This window comes from Myotis yumanensis, unplaced genomic scaffold (genome assembly GCF_028538775.1).
Source record: "Myotis yumanensis isolate MYYU_CA2020_CCGP unplaced genomic scaffold, mMyoYum1.0.hap1 SCAF_1, whole genome shotgun sequence".
In the NCBI taxonomy this organism is placed as follows: domain Eukaryota; kingdom Metazoa; phylum Chordata; class Mammalia; order Chiroptera; family Vespertilionidae; genus Myotis; species Myotis yumanensis.
The window spans coordinates 37,627,717-37,644,593 of NW_027223752.1; the positions used below are offsets into that span (position 1 = coordinate 37,627,717).

The following is a 16,877-nucleotide window of genomic DNA, read 5'->3' on the forward strand; positions in this document are numbered from 1 at the left end:
AGGTTTCCTTTACTAACAAGGCATGGATGAGGCCGAACTTGGCCTTTGTACCTGTGCCTGTCATTAAGAAGATGTCCTTTATCTCTCAGCTGGGTAGCATAATCAGTGTTGTTGACGAGGAACATATTGTAACTATAACCTTCACCTTTTTGCTTTGCTGTAGGACATACTGATTATATTTGTCCAGCTACAAATCAGTGTACAATAGATAAGAACCGGCGCAAAAGCTGCCAAGCCTGCCGACTTCGGAAGTGCTATGAAGTCGGGATGGTGAAGTGTGGTGAGTGTTCATTTCCCTTTTTATTGTAAGTGGGACATGCGGAAAGCTAAAAGGACCTGTAGTCTGGGTGAGAGGAGATTTAGGATTTGTTAATTATCTTCAAGTGTTTGTATGCTGTCACATTGGAGGCGGCGTTGACTTATGCCTTGTATCTGCAGAAGATAGAGCTGGAGTGAGTGGGAGTAAGTTACAGGAGGCAGATTTTGGCCCAATATAGGGAAGAACTTTCTGTGATTCAAGTGGTCTAACAACAGAATAGGCTGCCACATGGATTAGGGAACTCGAGCCACTGAAGTGCTCACACAGGGGCCAGATGACCATCTACCTGAGACCTTGAAAAGTCTAAGGATGGAGGTCTGGTAAATGCTCATGTTAAAGCTGACAAGAAAGTAGCATATTTTGTGTTACTTGGGTGGCATAGATAGGTTCATGCCTGTCCCTCCAATAGCTTTCTAGAAGTGGGGAAGAAATGCATAGGAGTCAGAAATATGATGGAACTATGGAAAGTACATAAAGCATAGATTTTGTTCTATGACAATATATATGTGTGCATATACCTGTGTAAATATATATATCTGCACACACACACACATACATACACACATGTACATATACACATACATGAAAATTTCTTTATTCCATTATTGACTAGTGAAAAAAACACACAAAGGAAAATGAGCACATTAGTATAACAGCTGACAGTAATGCCTGCATCCTGTTCTTTCCACCTAGCTAACTTTTGATTCATTTGTCTGTACACACTTGCTTGTTTCTATACACTCATACCAACTCTGTCTGTACTTTTCTTACTCTTTTGCTAGCCGAACTTTTCCCTGTGGTTAGTGTAATTTCTCTCTTTGTAACTATTTAAAAGTTTTAAAACAAATCTCTCTTTTTCCTATCTGAAGATCTTTTAGTAACTTTGTCTCTTTAACATTCTCTGTCCTGTTTTTCTTCATATGAACAATAGATAAGACCCCTCACCTAGTTCAGAATTACAGCAGAAGCTCTCTTAATTTAAGCACGGTTCTCTGGCTTCCCAGAAGCACCGATGTTTTCCGTTTCCTCTGTAAAACATCCTCTCAAAGCCCATGTGTATTGGTTACTCTCTAAAACACTCGAACATTTCTGCTTTCACCACTTCAGTTATATCCTTGTCAGTAACCATTGGGCTTCTTCCCAAACCTCTACTCATCATAATTGTTAAATTCTATAATTTAATGAAAGTTTGTGCAAACATATGAAATATGAGTGGGAAAACAGTTGTTTCTGTGAAAGCTTTGGATAAAACTATAAATTATAGGATGGATAGTGATTGTGTTAGGTAAGTATGGGTGAGATTGAGGGGGAAGTTACAAGCCTATAAAGATTCTGAATTCAGATTGCTTTATGAGTGTCTAGGTTTTACTCTGTTTTAAAGAAGCTGAAACTGAAAATTCATTGTCAGTGTATGATGGGTATGGCTTATGCAGGAAAATAATGTGATTTAATTGGCAGAGGTGCTTAAAGAGAAAGCCTTGCTTTCTGAAAAAAGATTGAAAATACATATTTCATGGTTTAAGTTAACAATATTTAATGTAAGCGTATATTTTTAAAAACATGATTTACAATTTAGTCATAGGATCTATTATATACTAGGATCTGTTGGATGGCTGTAGCCTGATCAAGTTCAGGACCAGGGCAGCAGCACATGTACACTCCACCTGTAGGGGGCAGTGTATGTGGTGGGAAGAATAGGAGGACTGGACTGCCATAGACTGAATCTCATTTTTTTTTGTCTCATCACTTCTGGCTCTGACTGTGCTCAAACGACTTGACCTTTCTGACCCTCAGTTTTCTTATCTCTGAAACAGAGATACCTGCTTAATTGAGTTTTGTGAGGAATAGGTATGAGATTTTAGTGTTCCTTTCCCCCCAACCCCAACCCCCATTGAAAATCACATACAGTTGTGAGTTTGATACAGTACAGACTCATGACGCAAAGTATAGAGATGTACGTAATTAGAAACTTTCTTGGAAAAGAGAATGAGAAAAAGAGAATTGAATTTGGCCAAAAAGTCACTGGGTAGGGAATCTCTAAGAAAAAATATCGTTGGAGATTACAGAAGAAATGAGATGGGTTAATGTACAAACAGTTGTATATTTGGCCCTTTACTGACCCCTGAGAAGGACAATTAGGAATGAATTTTCTGAACGACGCCTCTCTACTTTCCCAGCACTTTTCTCGTCTACCCTCCCCCTAAACCCTCTACCCACAATCTTCCTTCTATCCAGTCTTAGAGGATTAGGGATCCTAGACACATTCTGGATTCTCCTGCACCATTCCACTTGCCTTTTTTATCCAGAAGTCATGTCTCTTCTGTTACCAATTTTTTTCTTCTGCATTTCCAATTCTCTCTTTTCTTTTGCGGTATTGCTATAGTTGTCTAAATGGCAGGGGGACACCCATCAGACTAACTTCAGACTAGCTTCTCTGGAAGGATACACTGAAATGTAAATGTACTTGACCTGTGTTGGGATAAGAGCTCAGCATCTCTCAGACATCTTTTCAGGAATACAGGTGAAATATACGTGAAAGAAATTTGCTAGAGAGGTGATATAAATGAGTGATTTAAAGCGCCAGCTTGGGATTTAGTCTACTGATTGGGTTTAGATCCTGCTTCTTCTATTTTCTAGCTTTTCTATCTTGGGGAAGTGATTTGCAATCTCCTGTGCCTGGTTATTCCTCTGTACGTTGGAGATAGTAGCAGCACCTGTCCTCTAGGGCGGTTTGCAGAATGAGATAATCTATGTACTATAAACAGTGTCTAACACATAGAAGCTTACAGTAGATGATCACTACCATTTGGTGGTTTCTCATTAGGTTCACTCACAGGCACATAGACTCTGCCAAGATTAAAGTGTCACAATCAGGACACTAGAAATGTCCTTGGTAGAAAAATGTGAGTTCCTTGTCAAAGGCTTTGTTTGATTGATTCCCAGAATCCCCATAACTTAGTACAGGGCCTGGTATATAAGTGCTTTATCAGTAAAAGTTGGTCAAATAAATTTGACTGTATGGATTCAAAACCTTTCTCTTTATATGTAAACTCCTTATTCTCATATACTCTACAAAAAAGAAATGTGTGATCAGAAAGGTACTTTCTTAAACCAAACATTTTGTTCCATTTTACCATGGGGTTAATAATTGATCTTAACTGTCTGTAGCACTCTATCTGATTACTAATAAAATGAGTATGTTTTAGGCTTTTACTAGTAATTCTTTTAGTAATAGGTTTGATTCAAATATCTCTAAATGGATGGAGTCCTTCCTTCTACTGCAACTAGCCAAGGATAAGAAGAAATTCAGATAAATGTTCTTGGGAGCAAATAATTAAAATTTTCTCATACTTGCTAATTAACAAATTTTTTAAAAATGTGGACAATTGAATTTAGTGAACAAATATATTGGTAATACAGAAACTAGACATTTTGCAGATTTGAACTTTTAGATTTTTTTCTTTGAGGGAAAATTCATATAAAATTGTACCCATGTTAATGACATTCTGACATATCTTTCTTAATTTTAATTCACATTGGTCTGTAATCAATGGATCTTTAGAAATACTTTTGTGTTAAAATTTATAGGGGTTTGGAAGTTATATTTTTGTTGTTAATTTCTATTTTTGTTATATTGTAGTCAGAGAATATGCTCTATATGAGAACATTTTAAGTTAAGATTTTATTCATGACATGGTATGTGATAATTTTTGCAAATGTCCATGAGTTTTTATAGATCAACTTTGTTCATTGAGCTGATTTCTGAACATTTTCTCCTATATTTCTGCTCTGTCAGTGCTGAGAAAGATATGTTAAAATATTTCATTATAATATTAGTGTATTTGTCAATTTCTATTTTTCTTTCAATCATTTTTGGTGTTATATTTGTAGACTAGGTTTTGTTGCTTTTGTTGTTTTGATATATATGAGTTTTGAATTATCTTTTATTATAAAAAGCAGGTTATATAATAATATATACATTATGATTATCATAGTATATACATTATGATATCATTTTATATATTAAAATATGGAAAAGTAAAAAAAGCATTAAAAGAACATGCCAAAATTTGTACTCTTCTATATTTTCCAGATTTTTAAAAATTAATTTATTATTTAAAATATACTTTTTTGTGTGCCTGAAAAGAATATATACACATACATATAGATACACAAACACATGCATGCAAACATTTTAAGAATGTATTATAAAAGTGTATCATTTGATAACTGTTTGGAAATATCAATGTTCATTTCCTAACTTTTCCCCATCTTCTGCTTGAAGAAAATTCCTAATTTCATGGTTTGGAAACAGATATGTCATCACTCTTTAAAAGAAAAATGGATTTAGTATCTGTAGATTACCTTGAAATGGAGACCTGAAGATCTTCTGGGCTATTGTCCCTAGAAATTCATGTTCCTGATTTTGCTAATACAGTTACAAATATAATAATCTTTGGTCCATGCCCTGCAGGCTCCAGAAAATAAGTCGGGCTTCTGTTCTAAGACACATTCTGAGACTAGACTCAGGTCTTACAATGATGTTATTGACTCATTTTTACCCTGGCTACTCGGGGAACTTGGATGCTGGGTTGGGGGAGGGACAGGGGAAAGCACTGTTATCTGCTCTCCACTTTAGGCTCCCGGAGGGAACGGTGTGGGTACCGCATAGTACGCAGGCAGAGAAGTTCTGATGAGCAGCTGCACTGTCTGAACAAAGCCAAGAAAAATGGACATGTGAGCCGAGTGAAGGAGCTACTGTTGAGCGCCCTGAGCCCGGAACAACTGGTGCTCACACTCCTGGAGGCGGAGCCGCCCAAGGTGCTGGTGAGCCGCCCCAGCGCGCCCTTCACCGAAGCCTCCATGATGATGTCCCTGACCAAGCTGGCCGACAAGGAACTGGTGCACATGATCGGCTGGGCCAAGAAAATTCCGGGTAGGGCTCTCTGGGTCTTGGCTTTCTGTGTGTTTGTAGAAAGGCCTGCCCCTAACATTTACGGGGCAAGAGTACAAAATGGAGGTCCACAAGAGATGTCTCTGTGTTTAACAGTCTGACAGCTTGATTTACAACCTGTAAATGAAATAGGTTCTTTCTTCCTAGCTCGACATTTACACCTTCAACATGGCCTGGGTGGCCAGGTTCCAATTTAGAATTCTTGGGCTCCTCTGGGTTCTGTACCAGACATGGCAGAGCAGGAAGGCTTGTGTATATGGAGGGCCCCTTCTATTCTGTTCCCAGCTCTTTTTTACCCATCCCCAGCTGCATCCCACCTAGCCATGTGCACACCCAACCCTGCATGTCCACCTGTCCTGTGGACACTAGCCTTTGGTCACCTCTCATGCCTTGTCTGGGAGAATAGACCAGTGCAGAGACCAGTCTGGAAATTGGCTTGGGGCCATTTGGGCAGGAAATTTGAGGGCTTTGGGACCTGGAACATGGTCTAAAAGGAAGGGATCTGGCCCCCACACTGACCAGTCTCCTGGCTGTGGACTCCTCACATTGAGAGGGGGGTGTGGGCAGGTGAGGTGGAGTGGGTGCAGTATGACCATTGTGCAAGTAAAAGGTTTGTCAGATCCTAAGTAGGAATTTGTAAGCTATTGTTCCTGTAGAGATAGAATTAGTAGTATGTACATGAATAAATATATATGGACAAAGAGAGTAAATCTGCAGCTGAAATAATGTGAATCATCAGTAAACCTGAAATACCATCAAGTTAAAAATAGGTTTGATGATTCACTAGTGGTCACTTGGAGCCTGTATTTTCCACCCTGAAATGTGATCTCTTTCTTAGGCCTTCGGTACGACATAACCTGCAGTACTGCATTGTACTAAAACTACCACTTAATTATTTTTTGACTTGGTGTTTTTTTGTGAGAATGAATCTAGGATGCTAAACTAGACTGGCAGCAACCCATCACCCTCCGAAAGGGCTTCTCCTTGCACATCTTTACAGACGTCTAAAAATGAGGTCTCTCTCCAAGTTTTAAGCAACTAGGGACAATTCCCATGGCCTTGGGGGCAGCACCCACATTGGGTGAACTGGAAAGACGGGAAGTGTTAAGAAGCTGATGAAGAGCAGTTGGGGGTAAAGAGCTGTGGGGCCCAGGCCTAGGGTAATAGTATCTCTTGGGATCATTTGTTGGCTTTTGAGTTCCCTGAGGATTTTCTGGTTTCCAGTTCTGTTTCGATAGTCTAGCATCACCTTTGCCAGAATTATATTATTTTCTCTTCTCTTTCCCAGAGAAGACAATACTGATGCATTTCCTCTAGCTTTTGCTCTATATATTTTCCAAACACTATTTCTCAGAACACCAAGTAGAGAGCAGTGCTGAAATTAATTATTGCTGAGACTCGTGCAGCTTCTTTGTGCCATAACACAACCTAACTCTTCAAGCCTGGTATTTTGAAAAGTTTTCAGAGAACTTAGGCATAGTCTGAAGCTGTGATCCCTCCCTCCCCCGACCTCTCAGCTGATATAGTCATTGTCCACACCAAAAGAAATATTAAAATATCACCTAGCCTTGATCTTGTTGAATATCTACACGCATAAAAAGCTTGGTCTCCGTTGGTAGGCTTATTGTCTATAACTGTGGGTGAGATCGGAATGTGTACACATCATAGGAACCTGAATTGAGCTTAGAATGTGGCTTTGGAAAGGATTTGTCCATCTTTCCATTCATTACTCCATTCATTCTCCTGTGTGCAGATTTGCATTATAATTGTCAAGGATTTGAACCACAGGTGCTCCCTGTGCCATAGTTTCCTCATCTGTAAAGTGAGGATGATGAGATTGTACCTGTAGGAAATTCTCAGAGGCAGGCATTGCTACCCCTGTTGGGCTTATAAGAAAACAAAGACTTAAAAGGAGATTAAGAAACTAGCTAGGAAGAGGCCGAGCTGGGATTTTTAACTGGAGCCTATTGCACACCAAGGCCGTAGGTTTGGTGACTGTCTTTAGATTACACTGCTGGCTCCTTTTATCATGGCTGGTGGAGAAAGCATCTCGAGCTCTGCTTTACTTTTGAAGTGCTCAGCTCCCTAGAGATTACCTGTTTACTTTCCAGTTCTTTGACTAATGCGTGCTATTAGGCTACCAGGCTGTCAGGACCCGCTTCAATTGTTATAAGTTGTTATATTTGCTCTTCAGGGTAGAATAGCCTAGGTCAGCGCTCCTACGCAGAGAAGTGTGATTCTAACACTGGATGGGAAATCTTAAGCAATCAGAAAAATTCTTTCAGTTGAAGCCTTGACTTTCTACAGGGGCTGGCCCTGCTCTCTTTGCATGCCCCTCACTCCCCCCAGCCCCAATCATGGCCGGGGCCAGACAGGCAGCCCCTCTGGCTGGCAGCCCGGGTTATCTTTCTCAGCAGTGAAGGGCAATTATTGGGATATAACCAACAAAGATTGGTCCCAGCTTCCTGTTCTTTACTAGCATCTGTCTGGGGAGCTGTATACCCCCAGATAACAGTCCTTTATAAATGCTAAATGAAGTTTATGTATCCCTAGAAGAGGTTTAGGACTGAAAATTTTGAGTAGCACACCTTAAGTTCAAAACTTTCTTTCTTAGGTCAGCATTTAACCACATCTTTAAAATATAGATCCTTATATTTGTGTTTTCAAAGCTTTTGAAAAGTTGCTCTTCTGTTCCTAGAGAAATGGGGAGCCGCGGGGGAGGGCGGGTGTGTCTCACAGCCTCTCGCTTTCCCCAGGCTTTGTGGAGCTCAGCCTGTACGACCAAGTGCGGCTCTTGGAGAACTGCTGGATGGAGGTGCTAATGGTGGGGCTGATGTGGCGCTCCATCGACCACCCTGGCAAGCTCATCTTTGCTCCAGACCTTGTTCTGGACAGGTGAGAAAAAATGCACTGTTTCTTTTCTGCCTTGAGTGAAGCATTGCGTCCTGGGGCTGCAATTAAAATCTCTCACCTGGAAAGGCAATTAAGAGGATTATAATGTCATGAGCTCCTTCACTGGGTCAAGAACCAGAAAAGGAGAGAATGGGTACAAAGATTCAGTGTCCTATGACTCATTCTTAGTGTGGCAGCCATAATGGGGGGCCTGTGTTCTGCAGGGTATGTGGCCACCAAGTGTAGATAAATCAATTTAGATTTTTCTGTTTAAAAGTCCCATTTTCAGGTTATAATTTTAAGTTGTCCTGCTGTTCTTTCCACCTGTCAGGACCAATTACATTGCCAGCTATCTGGAAGGTGATAAAATTCTTACAATCTGCCAGGTTCATTGTAACATTCTTTAACTCATTCTAATTGCTTATACTATATAGTATTTTTGGCAATAGCAGCGGAAGGAATGGTTATTAAAACTAGATGAAAGTTAACAGAAATTGGGGAATGCCATAACTTGATTGCATTTAGTTTTTTTAAAAGATGGCACAGAAAAAGAACCAATTTCTCACTAGCTTAGGTGAACTATTCATGGAAGGAAATCTGGACTAGGCGACACTCAAGCATTTTAGTAGGTAAAATAGAATTCTTCCTTGGTGCAAACTTGAGTAATGTGAAAATTTCCATGGCAATTAACGTCCACATTTCAAAAAGGTTCTAGTGTTGAATGTTCAGCCACATTTGACTCTGCAGAGGAGAAGGTACCTAGTGCTGTGAATGGAAATATCTGCCCCAGCTCTTGGTGTTACCTTTTTAGATCATCATGTGAGGCAGATGAAAAGTATCCCCAGGATGTTAGCACCCATTTTACCGGTCATGCACGGCAACATTGGCAAAGAGTACTCTAAGTAATGGGAGGTGTTTGGGTAGAGAACAGAGCCTTTGGGAGGAGCTGGAATAGGGAATGTGGCTGAAGCAGGAGCAAGCCCAGATGGCAAACCATGGAGGGAGGTTCTGAAAGCCTAGGACAGGCAGGACCCTCTAGTAACAATAAAACTAGCTAACTTATTGGCTTGTGTGTGCCAGACACCATCTTTTTTTAAAATTTTTTATTGATTTCAGAGAGGAAGGAAGAGGGAGAGAGAGATTGAAACATCAGTGATGAGAATCATTGATCGGCTGCCTCCTGCACGCCCCCCACCGGGGACCGATCCTGCAACCCAGGCATGTGCCCTTGACTGGAATCGAACCCGGGGCCCCGCAGTCCCCAGGCTGACACTCTATCCTCCAAGCCAAACCAGCCAGGGCTAGGCACCATCTTTCACATTTGATGTGTGTTCACTCATTTCATCTTCACAGTTGCCCTTTCTGGGTAAGCACCATTATTATCCCTATCCTTCAGGTATGAGAATGGGAGGTTAGGTAATTCTGACAGTTATAGAGTAGTAAATGGTAGGGCTGGACTTGGAGTGTTGGCTGTGAAATCCACGCTCTTAACCACAACAGTACATGCCTCTCAGTTGCATAGAGAACTGGAAGGGGGAAGAGGAGGAGGCTAAAAGACAAACTAACTTTCTACTTTTGTCTTAGAACAACTCTATTCTATTCCCTGCCCACTTCAGAAACCTATACCTGTTGTCATTTCATGGTACCATGTTGTGAAGCAGGCTGAAAGGCTAAGCAGCCAATCAAGCCATCCTTCCTGTTCATTCATTCATTCATTCCCTCACTACGTTCCACTTGGTGTTTAAAGCCACATTCATTCCCCCCTTCATACACACACACACACACATACACACATATACATATACATATACATACATACATGTATATACATATACATACATACATGTATATGTATATGTATATATGTATATGTATGTGTATATATATACACAATTCTCCTAGAAGTTAGTGCTGGAGGAAGTGCTGTCCCTTGATGAACCAATAAATTTTCAGACTTGGGATTAAGGTATTTTACTTTTTTGTCTTGATTTCTAAATTGATGCCATACTTAGTGTTAATTTTCAATGACTGATGACTGTTTCATTCCTGGTTTTTAGTACAATTCACTCTCCTCTTTGTATGGGCTCTTTAACTTCTGCAAGTATGTGTATAAGTTACTATAAATTGACACAAATTCTAGATAAATTTTAAGTGCAGCTTTTAGTTAATAGAAAAAACACACACAAAGAAGTCATTTGTGGGGGGGGGGGGGCAATGTAGGGGAGGGGGAAAAGGGAAGGGAAAAGAAAAGGCACAGGTGTGCTTCAGGGAGGGGGCGCACCAGAAGTCATTGTTTTAAGATACTATTTTAACAGACTCACATTACTCTTTTACAGACTCAAATTACTCTTTATTTTTTTAAATCTTCACCTGAGGATATTTTTCCATTGATTTTTAGAGAGAGTGGAAGAGAGAGAGAAAGGCAGAAATATTGATGTGAGAGAAACGCATTGATTGGTTGCCTCCTGCACGAGCCCTGACCAGGGTCTGAGCCAGGAAGGAGCCTGCAACCTAGGTACATGCCCTTGAACAGAATTGAACCTGGAATCCTTCGGTCCATAGGCCGACTCTCTATTCATTGAGCCAAACCAGCCAGGGCCTCACATTACTCTTTAAAAATATTTGAAAGTATTGTTTACAACATATAAATCTAGTTTATTTGACCATAGAAGAGGAGTTCTTGGGAATTGTAAATGCAGACATTGAGCAGGCATTATTTTGTAGTGCCTACGGATGGTTATTTTTGTTGCCTTTCCTGTTATTGTTTTTAACACATTAACTCTGAAAAGTCTAGAATTTCAAATCTAAGATTTTTAGTGCATTTATTATATAGAGAAAAATATGTTTTTGTGTAATGAGTATATTTTTGGAGGAGTTGCTTATTCAAAAATATTCAAAATGCTACTTATTCAAAAAATCATAAGGAAATTCTATTATGAAATCCACCGTAAAGACATTCTATTATGAATCTTTTTTACAGTGTGAATAAATAATTTTCATACTACTTAAAATAACTGTCTTTTGGTGAATTGTCCTATCAGAGTTCCTTCAAGTGGTGGTATGACCATATAAGCAGTGAATACAATTAACCCATTTGTGAGTGAGAATGTAATTTCTGCTTCCCTTTATACTTGTTGAGGCTTCTGCAGAGAGAAAATTTGAACCTACTGAGGATGAGAGGAAAATCCGGTTGTCTCAGCTTATTTCTAACAAGGTAGTTCTTTCAGTAACCGCTAGAATCACAAATTCAGATGAAGATTTACCACAGAATGTGAGCTTCTAATTGCTAAAAAAAAAAAAAAAATCATATATGCTAAGACACTTGGTGTCCTTAGCATAAACAGAAAACTGTCTAATGTTAAATGTTATTTAAAAAGTCAGAGGAGGTTTGGATCTGGGCTTGGACCCCATTATGAGTGTTTATGGGATTCGTGGAACCATACACATAATTATGAATGCTCTGAGTTTGCATCCACATTAGTTGTGCACCAAATATTCTTCAAGGTACCAGCAGAATTTTCACTTCTAAATTTTCAGTTCCCTTTTGTACTCACATTTTCACTTAAGTACAATATTTAAGTTCTTTCCATGCACTAAACCTTGAGCCCCTCTTCCCATTGCCATCCACACAGAGGTAAACTGAGGTCTGCAGCCACATGGATGCTGCCAGTGGATATATAAGTAGGCACAAAATAGTATAACCCAAAGTGAGGCTTATGTAACATTTTGTCTTTGATATCAAACAGAATATTTTTCTTTTATAAAAGGGATGTGGTTATCAAATAATAAGATAGTCCATATGGAATTGCTACTTTAAAAATTTTTTATTAAATTTATTGGGGTGACATTGGTTAATAAGATTATATATGTTTCAAGTGTACAATTTTATAATACATCATCTATATATTGTATTGTGTGTTTACTACCCAAAGTCAAGTCTTTTAACTTATAACTAGTTTATGGACAAATGGTGTGCAGTAATTTACCATGAGTAGACTGGTTTGATTGACATATTGTTTCAACATTTTAACATTCAACTCATATACCCTCTGTCGTGAATTCAAATATTTTAATCCTGTCCTAATTTCTTACACATAATTAACTGTCAATCATAGTTACAATTATATAGAGCTCACTAATTTGTTAAAGTCCTTCCTCACTCTGTTCTGCATAATTCTCTCCATGTGTAACTTTATTAGGGTATCATTTAGGAGGTATTGTGCCTTATTGATCCTATGTTGCTCATTTATTTTCTACAGCCTGTGAAATAAAGTATTGTAACTTTGCCACTCCGTGAATGAAATGGTTGGCTATCACACCTGCTAGAGAAAGCAATCAGACTTAGCTCTTTAGAGCTGGCTTAGAAATTCACCTTCTCCATGAGGCACACATGTTCTGATTACTCTTAGTTACAGCATTTGTCAAAGCTTATGCTCTAAGATTTAAACTCTTCCTTCATTTCTGAAATATGAAATTGCATTAAATATGGCATGTATTTTAATGAGGAAAGGGTACTAATTTCAATGTTTATGGACCTGTTCTTAGGCATTGGTGATAACTTCTATAAATAGGGTTGATTTCAGATGAGTCCCCTTATACTACTTAGGGTTGGTGGTGAGCGTGTGTGTGTGTGCATAAACTCACCTGTGACTGAGTTTCACAGAAGAATAAAGAAGCAACCATTATTCAGGAGTTGGTGGATTTTTTTGTTTTTGCCTCCAGAGATATTTTAAAACCAGCTTTTCCCAGTATAAGATGTCCTCAAGCCCAATAATCATAATTTCCAGTATTGCCTATCCCTAGGCAGAGTGATTTGATGCTGTGGCATGAGGGGTAATTAGTGAACAAGTATTTCTTGTGCCTCTGCTATGTGCAGGACATGCATTGTCCTTACTGGACGCTTGCAGCGGGCTGCCTGAGGAAGTGCAGAGCAGGGGAGGCAGTAGGCTAGGGTGTGGGGAGGGATAGGGGTTTCCTACAGATTTTAGCACCCTTTGTCAGGGCTCTGATTCTCCAAGGTGGCCTTTCCCTATGAGTGACTTCAGACACTGGTGGTTTCGTTATTTAACTAGAGGCCCGGTGCATGAATTCGTACATGGGTGGGGTCCTTTGGCCTGGCCGGCGATCGGGGCCAATCAGGGATGTCTTGCCTAGTCCCGATCAGGGCTGGCCGGCCGGGGGGAAGGACCGTGGGAGGTTGGCTGTGGGAGCACACTGACCACCAGGGGGCAGCTCCTGTGTTGAGTATCTTACCCCTGGTGGTCAGTGTGTGTCATAGTGACCAGTCATTCGGTCAACTGGTCATAACGGCCGCTTAGGCTTTTATATATAGAGATGAGTGCACTTTCAGAAAGTCTCAGCTGGTTGCAGAAGTTGCCATGCTTGCTTGCCAAAGTGAGCAGTTTGCATGCTTGTAGCTTTGTGTAGGTGAGTCTGGGGGTAAGAGGTTTCGAATGCTGTGGAATGCAGGGTCTTGGTGAGCTGCTGTCCTAGCATAGCACTGTCCGGGAAGGGCTTCCCCAGGTGTGGCAGTACCTGCTGGTGTCTGTTTATTTGAATCCTACAGAGGCCCTTCCTCAACCACCACCATCCCCTGGCTTGGGGTTGGGGGACGGAAGAGGGGAATAGCCAGTTCTTTGAAGATCTCAAATCTCCCCGGGGCTGCTACGGAGACTGAAAATGAAACTCAAAGAAACCCGTGGCTGCCCTTTACTGTTTGCCACAGGTTTTTAGAAGCAAATGAAAGTTTTGTAGCACAATCATCTAACTGCTTATCAAGGACTTCTAATAACTCTTAAGACAAATGATGATAGACATTTTTGGGGAGCAGTGAGGCAGAATAATAAGTGTCTGGTGGGAGTTAATTGAAGCTGATATTTTCTAGCTGGTATTTTAAAGTAATTTATTTCAAATGTATACTTAAAGAATCATTTCTTTAAGGAGTGCTGAAAAGAATTTTGATTTCATGTTTCAAAGTTTGTCTAAAACTGTTGCTTAAAAATAATCTTTGGCAAGTCAGACATTTCCACGTCTCCATCTCTGCCTTTTCTAATTCTAATCTATCTTCTCGAATTGTGATTTCTTTGTATGTCATGCTAACTTTTTTCAAATTACATTTACACGTCTCTTAGTTGCTCCTCCAGTTTCTAAATGACCACCAGGAAATGATAGTTAAACCCTAGATATGAAGGGTTATTTTGTCTTGGGATATTAGCTTCTGTGATGGTCAGTCTTCCTCATAGCCATCTCATGGGGCCATGGAATGTCTCACTTCAGTAATATGTGTCATGTCACAGGCTGGTTGGCTGACATGGCTTAGATTACCAACAAAAATGTTATTCCTTTAAGATAACATTTATGAACAGGTAGAAAAAAAATGTAGTTCCAATGCAGGCTTTTGCCTAAATAGTATTTATTCAAGTGTTTAATTTAGGTATTTATAGGAAATGCCCTTTTCTCTTTATAAGAAGATAATTCTGATGATTTCATATCTCTGGGTGTGGTCTCATCGCCACCTTGTTATAGTTAAAGCATGTACAAAATGAAATTTAAGTTTAAAAAGAAAATACTCCTTATTGCCTTTGTTGGTGGCTGTGATTTTCTTAAATTTCCAAATGAACTATTGTAGGGATGAAGGGAAATGCGTGGAAGGAATTCTGGAAATCTTTGACATGCTCCTGGCAACGACTTCAAGGTTTCGTGAGTTAAAACTCCAACACAATGAGTATCTCTGTGTCAAGGCCATGATCCTCCTGAACTCCAGTGAGTAACCCACAGCTGGGCCGTGTTTTATTGGGAAGGAAAATGGGGCGGGGGGCGGGGGGGGGGGTGGTGGTGGTGGTGGTGAGAAATGCTATTTCTAGAAGGTATTGAACTTCTTATTTTATTTAAAAAGGGGAAAATGGCTTTCTTTCTGACTTCTCTGTTAGGAATTTAAATTGTAGTTAACTTGAATATAAATTGTTCATTGGGCAAATTACCAGTATTAATTTAAAAAGTGGCTCAAGCCACTTTGCTGGAAAAGAGAAAAATGAACTTTAAAATGTTTACCATTCAGCCTTTTTCAATATTTATGCAGACACTGTAAATGGTTGACATGCACTTGTATTTTCTGTTTTGAGTTCTGCTTTTACAGATTCATTTGTTCATTCATTGGTTCACTCAGTAAAGGCGTTATAAATATAGTCCTGCCTTTAAGTAGCTCATGGTGGAGGGAGTGCTATAATAAAGCGTGTACAGAGGACTACAGGAAAGAGAGAGATGTTGGAGTGCATGAGTCTTTAGGGATGGGCAGGTGGAAGAAATAGGTGTAGAGGAATGAAAGGACCTGGGTGAGCCAGGAGCTGCAAGCCACGCAGTGGCAGAGCAGAGGGCGGTGGACAGGGCTGTTCAATGCATGGCTGAAGATTCACTGCCTGCCTTGGGCTGGGAACTGCTGCCTGGGGCATGGAGCAGCCCTGGAAGAGGTTCAGATGGGAGTGTCATGGACAGGGCCTTCTCGAAAGGTTACCCTGGTTTCCACGTGGGGGACTGACTGGAGAGGGGGGAGACCGAGGCATGGTGCCCAGTCAGAGCTGAGAGTGACGAGAGCCTAAACTAACGTGGTGTGGAGGGGCCAGGAAGGAAGGGGCCTGCCTTGAGGGAAATATAGGGTTAGAGGTGGGAAATTAGGGAGGTCTTATCTAAGATATGACTATGTTGTAGCTTTGCTGTTTTTTTTTCTTATGTAAATAATATCCGGTTATTATAAACATTCTAACAAAAGCAAAACATAAGGAAGAAAACCAAAATTACTAGGAATCCCCCCACAAGAAAACCACCATAACTTTGGTTACCATTCTTTAACAGCTCTATTAATCAATTGACAGATAGAGCTATATATATATATATATATATATATATATATATATATATATGTAGAGAGAAATATATAATAACTAGATGCCTGATGCACGAAATTCGCAGCTGTAGGCGGCTGCCTGGATCCCCCCTCGCAGCCATGGGTGGCTGCCTGGATCTGGATCCCTCCCTCATAGCCACTGCGGCTGCCTTGATCTCGTGGCTGCAGCCCCAGCTTAGTCTGGAGGGATGTCCGGTCTAATTAGCATATTATATATAAAGAAATGTATGTACATACTTATATACATAATCTATAATACTAAAAGCGTAATATGCTAATTAGACTGGACGTCCTTTTGGACGACCTTCCAGATGAAGCCGGGGCTGCGAGGGAAGCCCAGGTCCCAGGTGCCTGCCGGCGGCTGGAGGGAAACCCGGGTCCCAGGTACCAGAGGGAAGCCAGTGCTGGCAGCTGGGCGATGGAAGGCCTACTCTTGCACGAATTTCATGCACCGGGCCTTCCAGGCCTCCAGTCTATATATATAAAAGCCTAAGCGACTATTATGACTGGATGACAGGACAGTAGCTATGATGTGCACTGAGCACCAGGGGGCAGATGCTCAACGCAGGAGCTGCCCCCTGGTGGTCAGTGCACTCCCACAGCCAACCTCCTGCAGCCCGCCCACCTCCTGCAGTCCCTCCCCCTGGCTGGCCTGCCCTGATCGCTGGCCAGGCGGAGGGAACCCACCCGTGCATGAATTCATGCACTGGGCCTCTAGTTTTACATAAACAGCATAAGATCTTATGTAAAAAATTATGGGTACTTTGAAAGAGTACCCATAATTGCCTTTGCTTGACTTTTCTACCCCAATA

At 40.6% G+C, this 16,877-nt stretch overlaps 1 protein-coding gene across 1 annotated transcript in view; it reads left to right on the plus strand.

Annotated features, from left to right (window-relative positions):
• ESR2 (estrogen receptor 2) overlaps positions 1–16,877 on the plus strand; it is a 54,716-nt gene that overhangs the window by 15,329 nt on the left and 22,510 nt on the right. The window contains exons 4-7 of the mRNA XM_070418638.1: positions 164–280; positions 4,959–5,255; positions 8,030–8,168; positions 14,794–14,927. Of these exons, the coding sequence (XP_070274739.1) occupies positions 164–280; positions 4,959–5,255; positions 8,030–8,168; positions 14,794–14,927 (687 nt within the window). The remainder of the gene's footprint in view (positions 1–163; positions 281–4,958; positions 5,256–8,029; positions 8,169–14,793; positions 14,928–16,877) is intronic.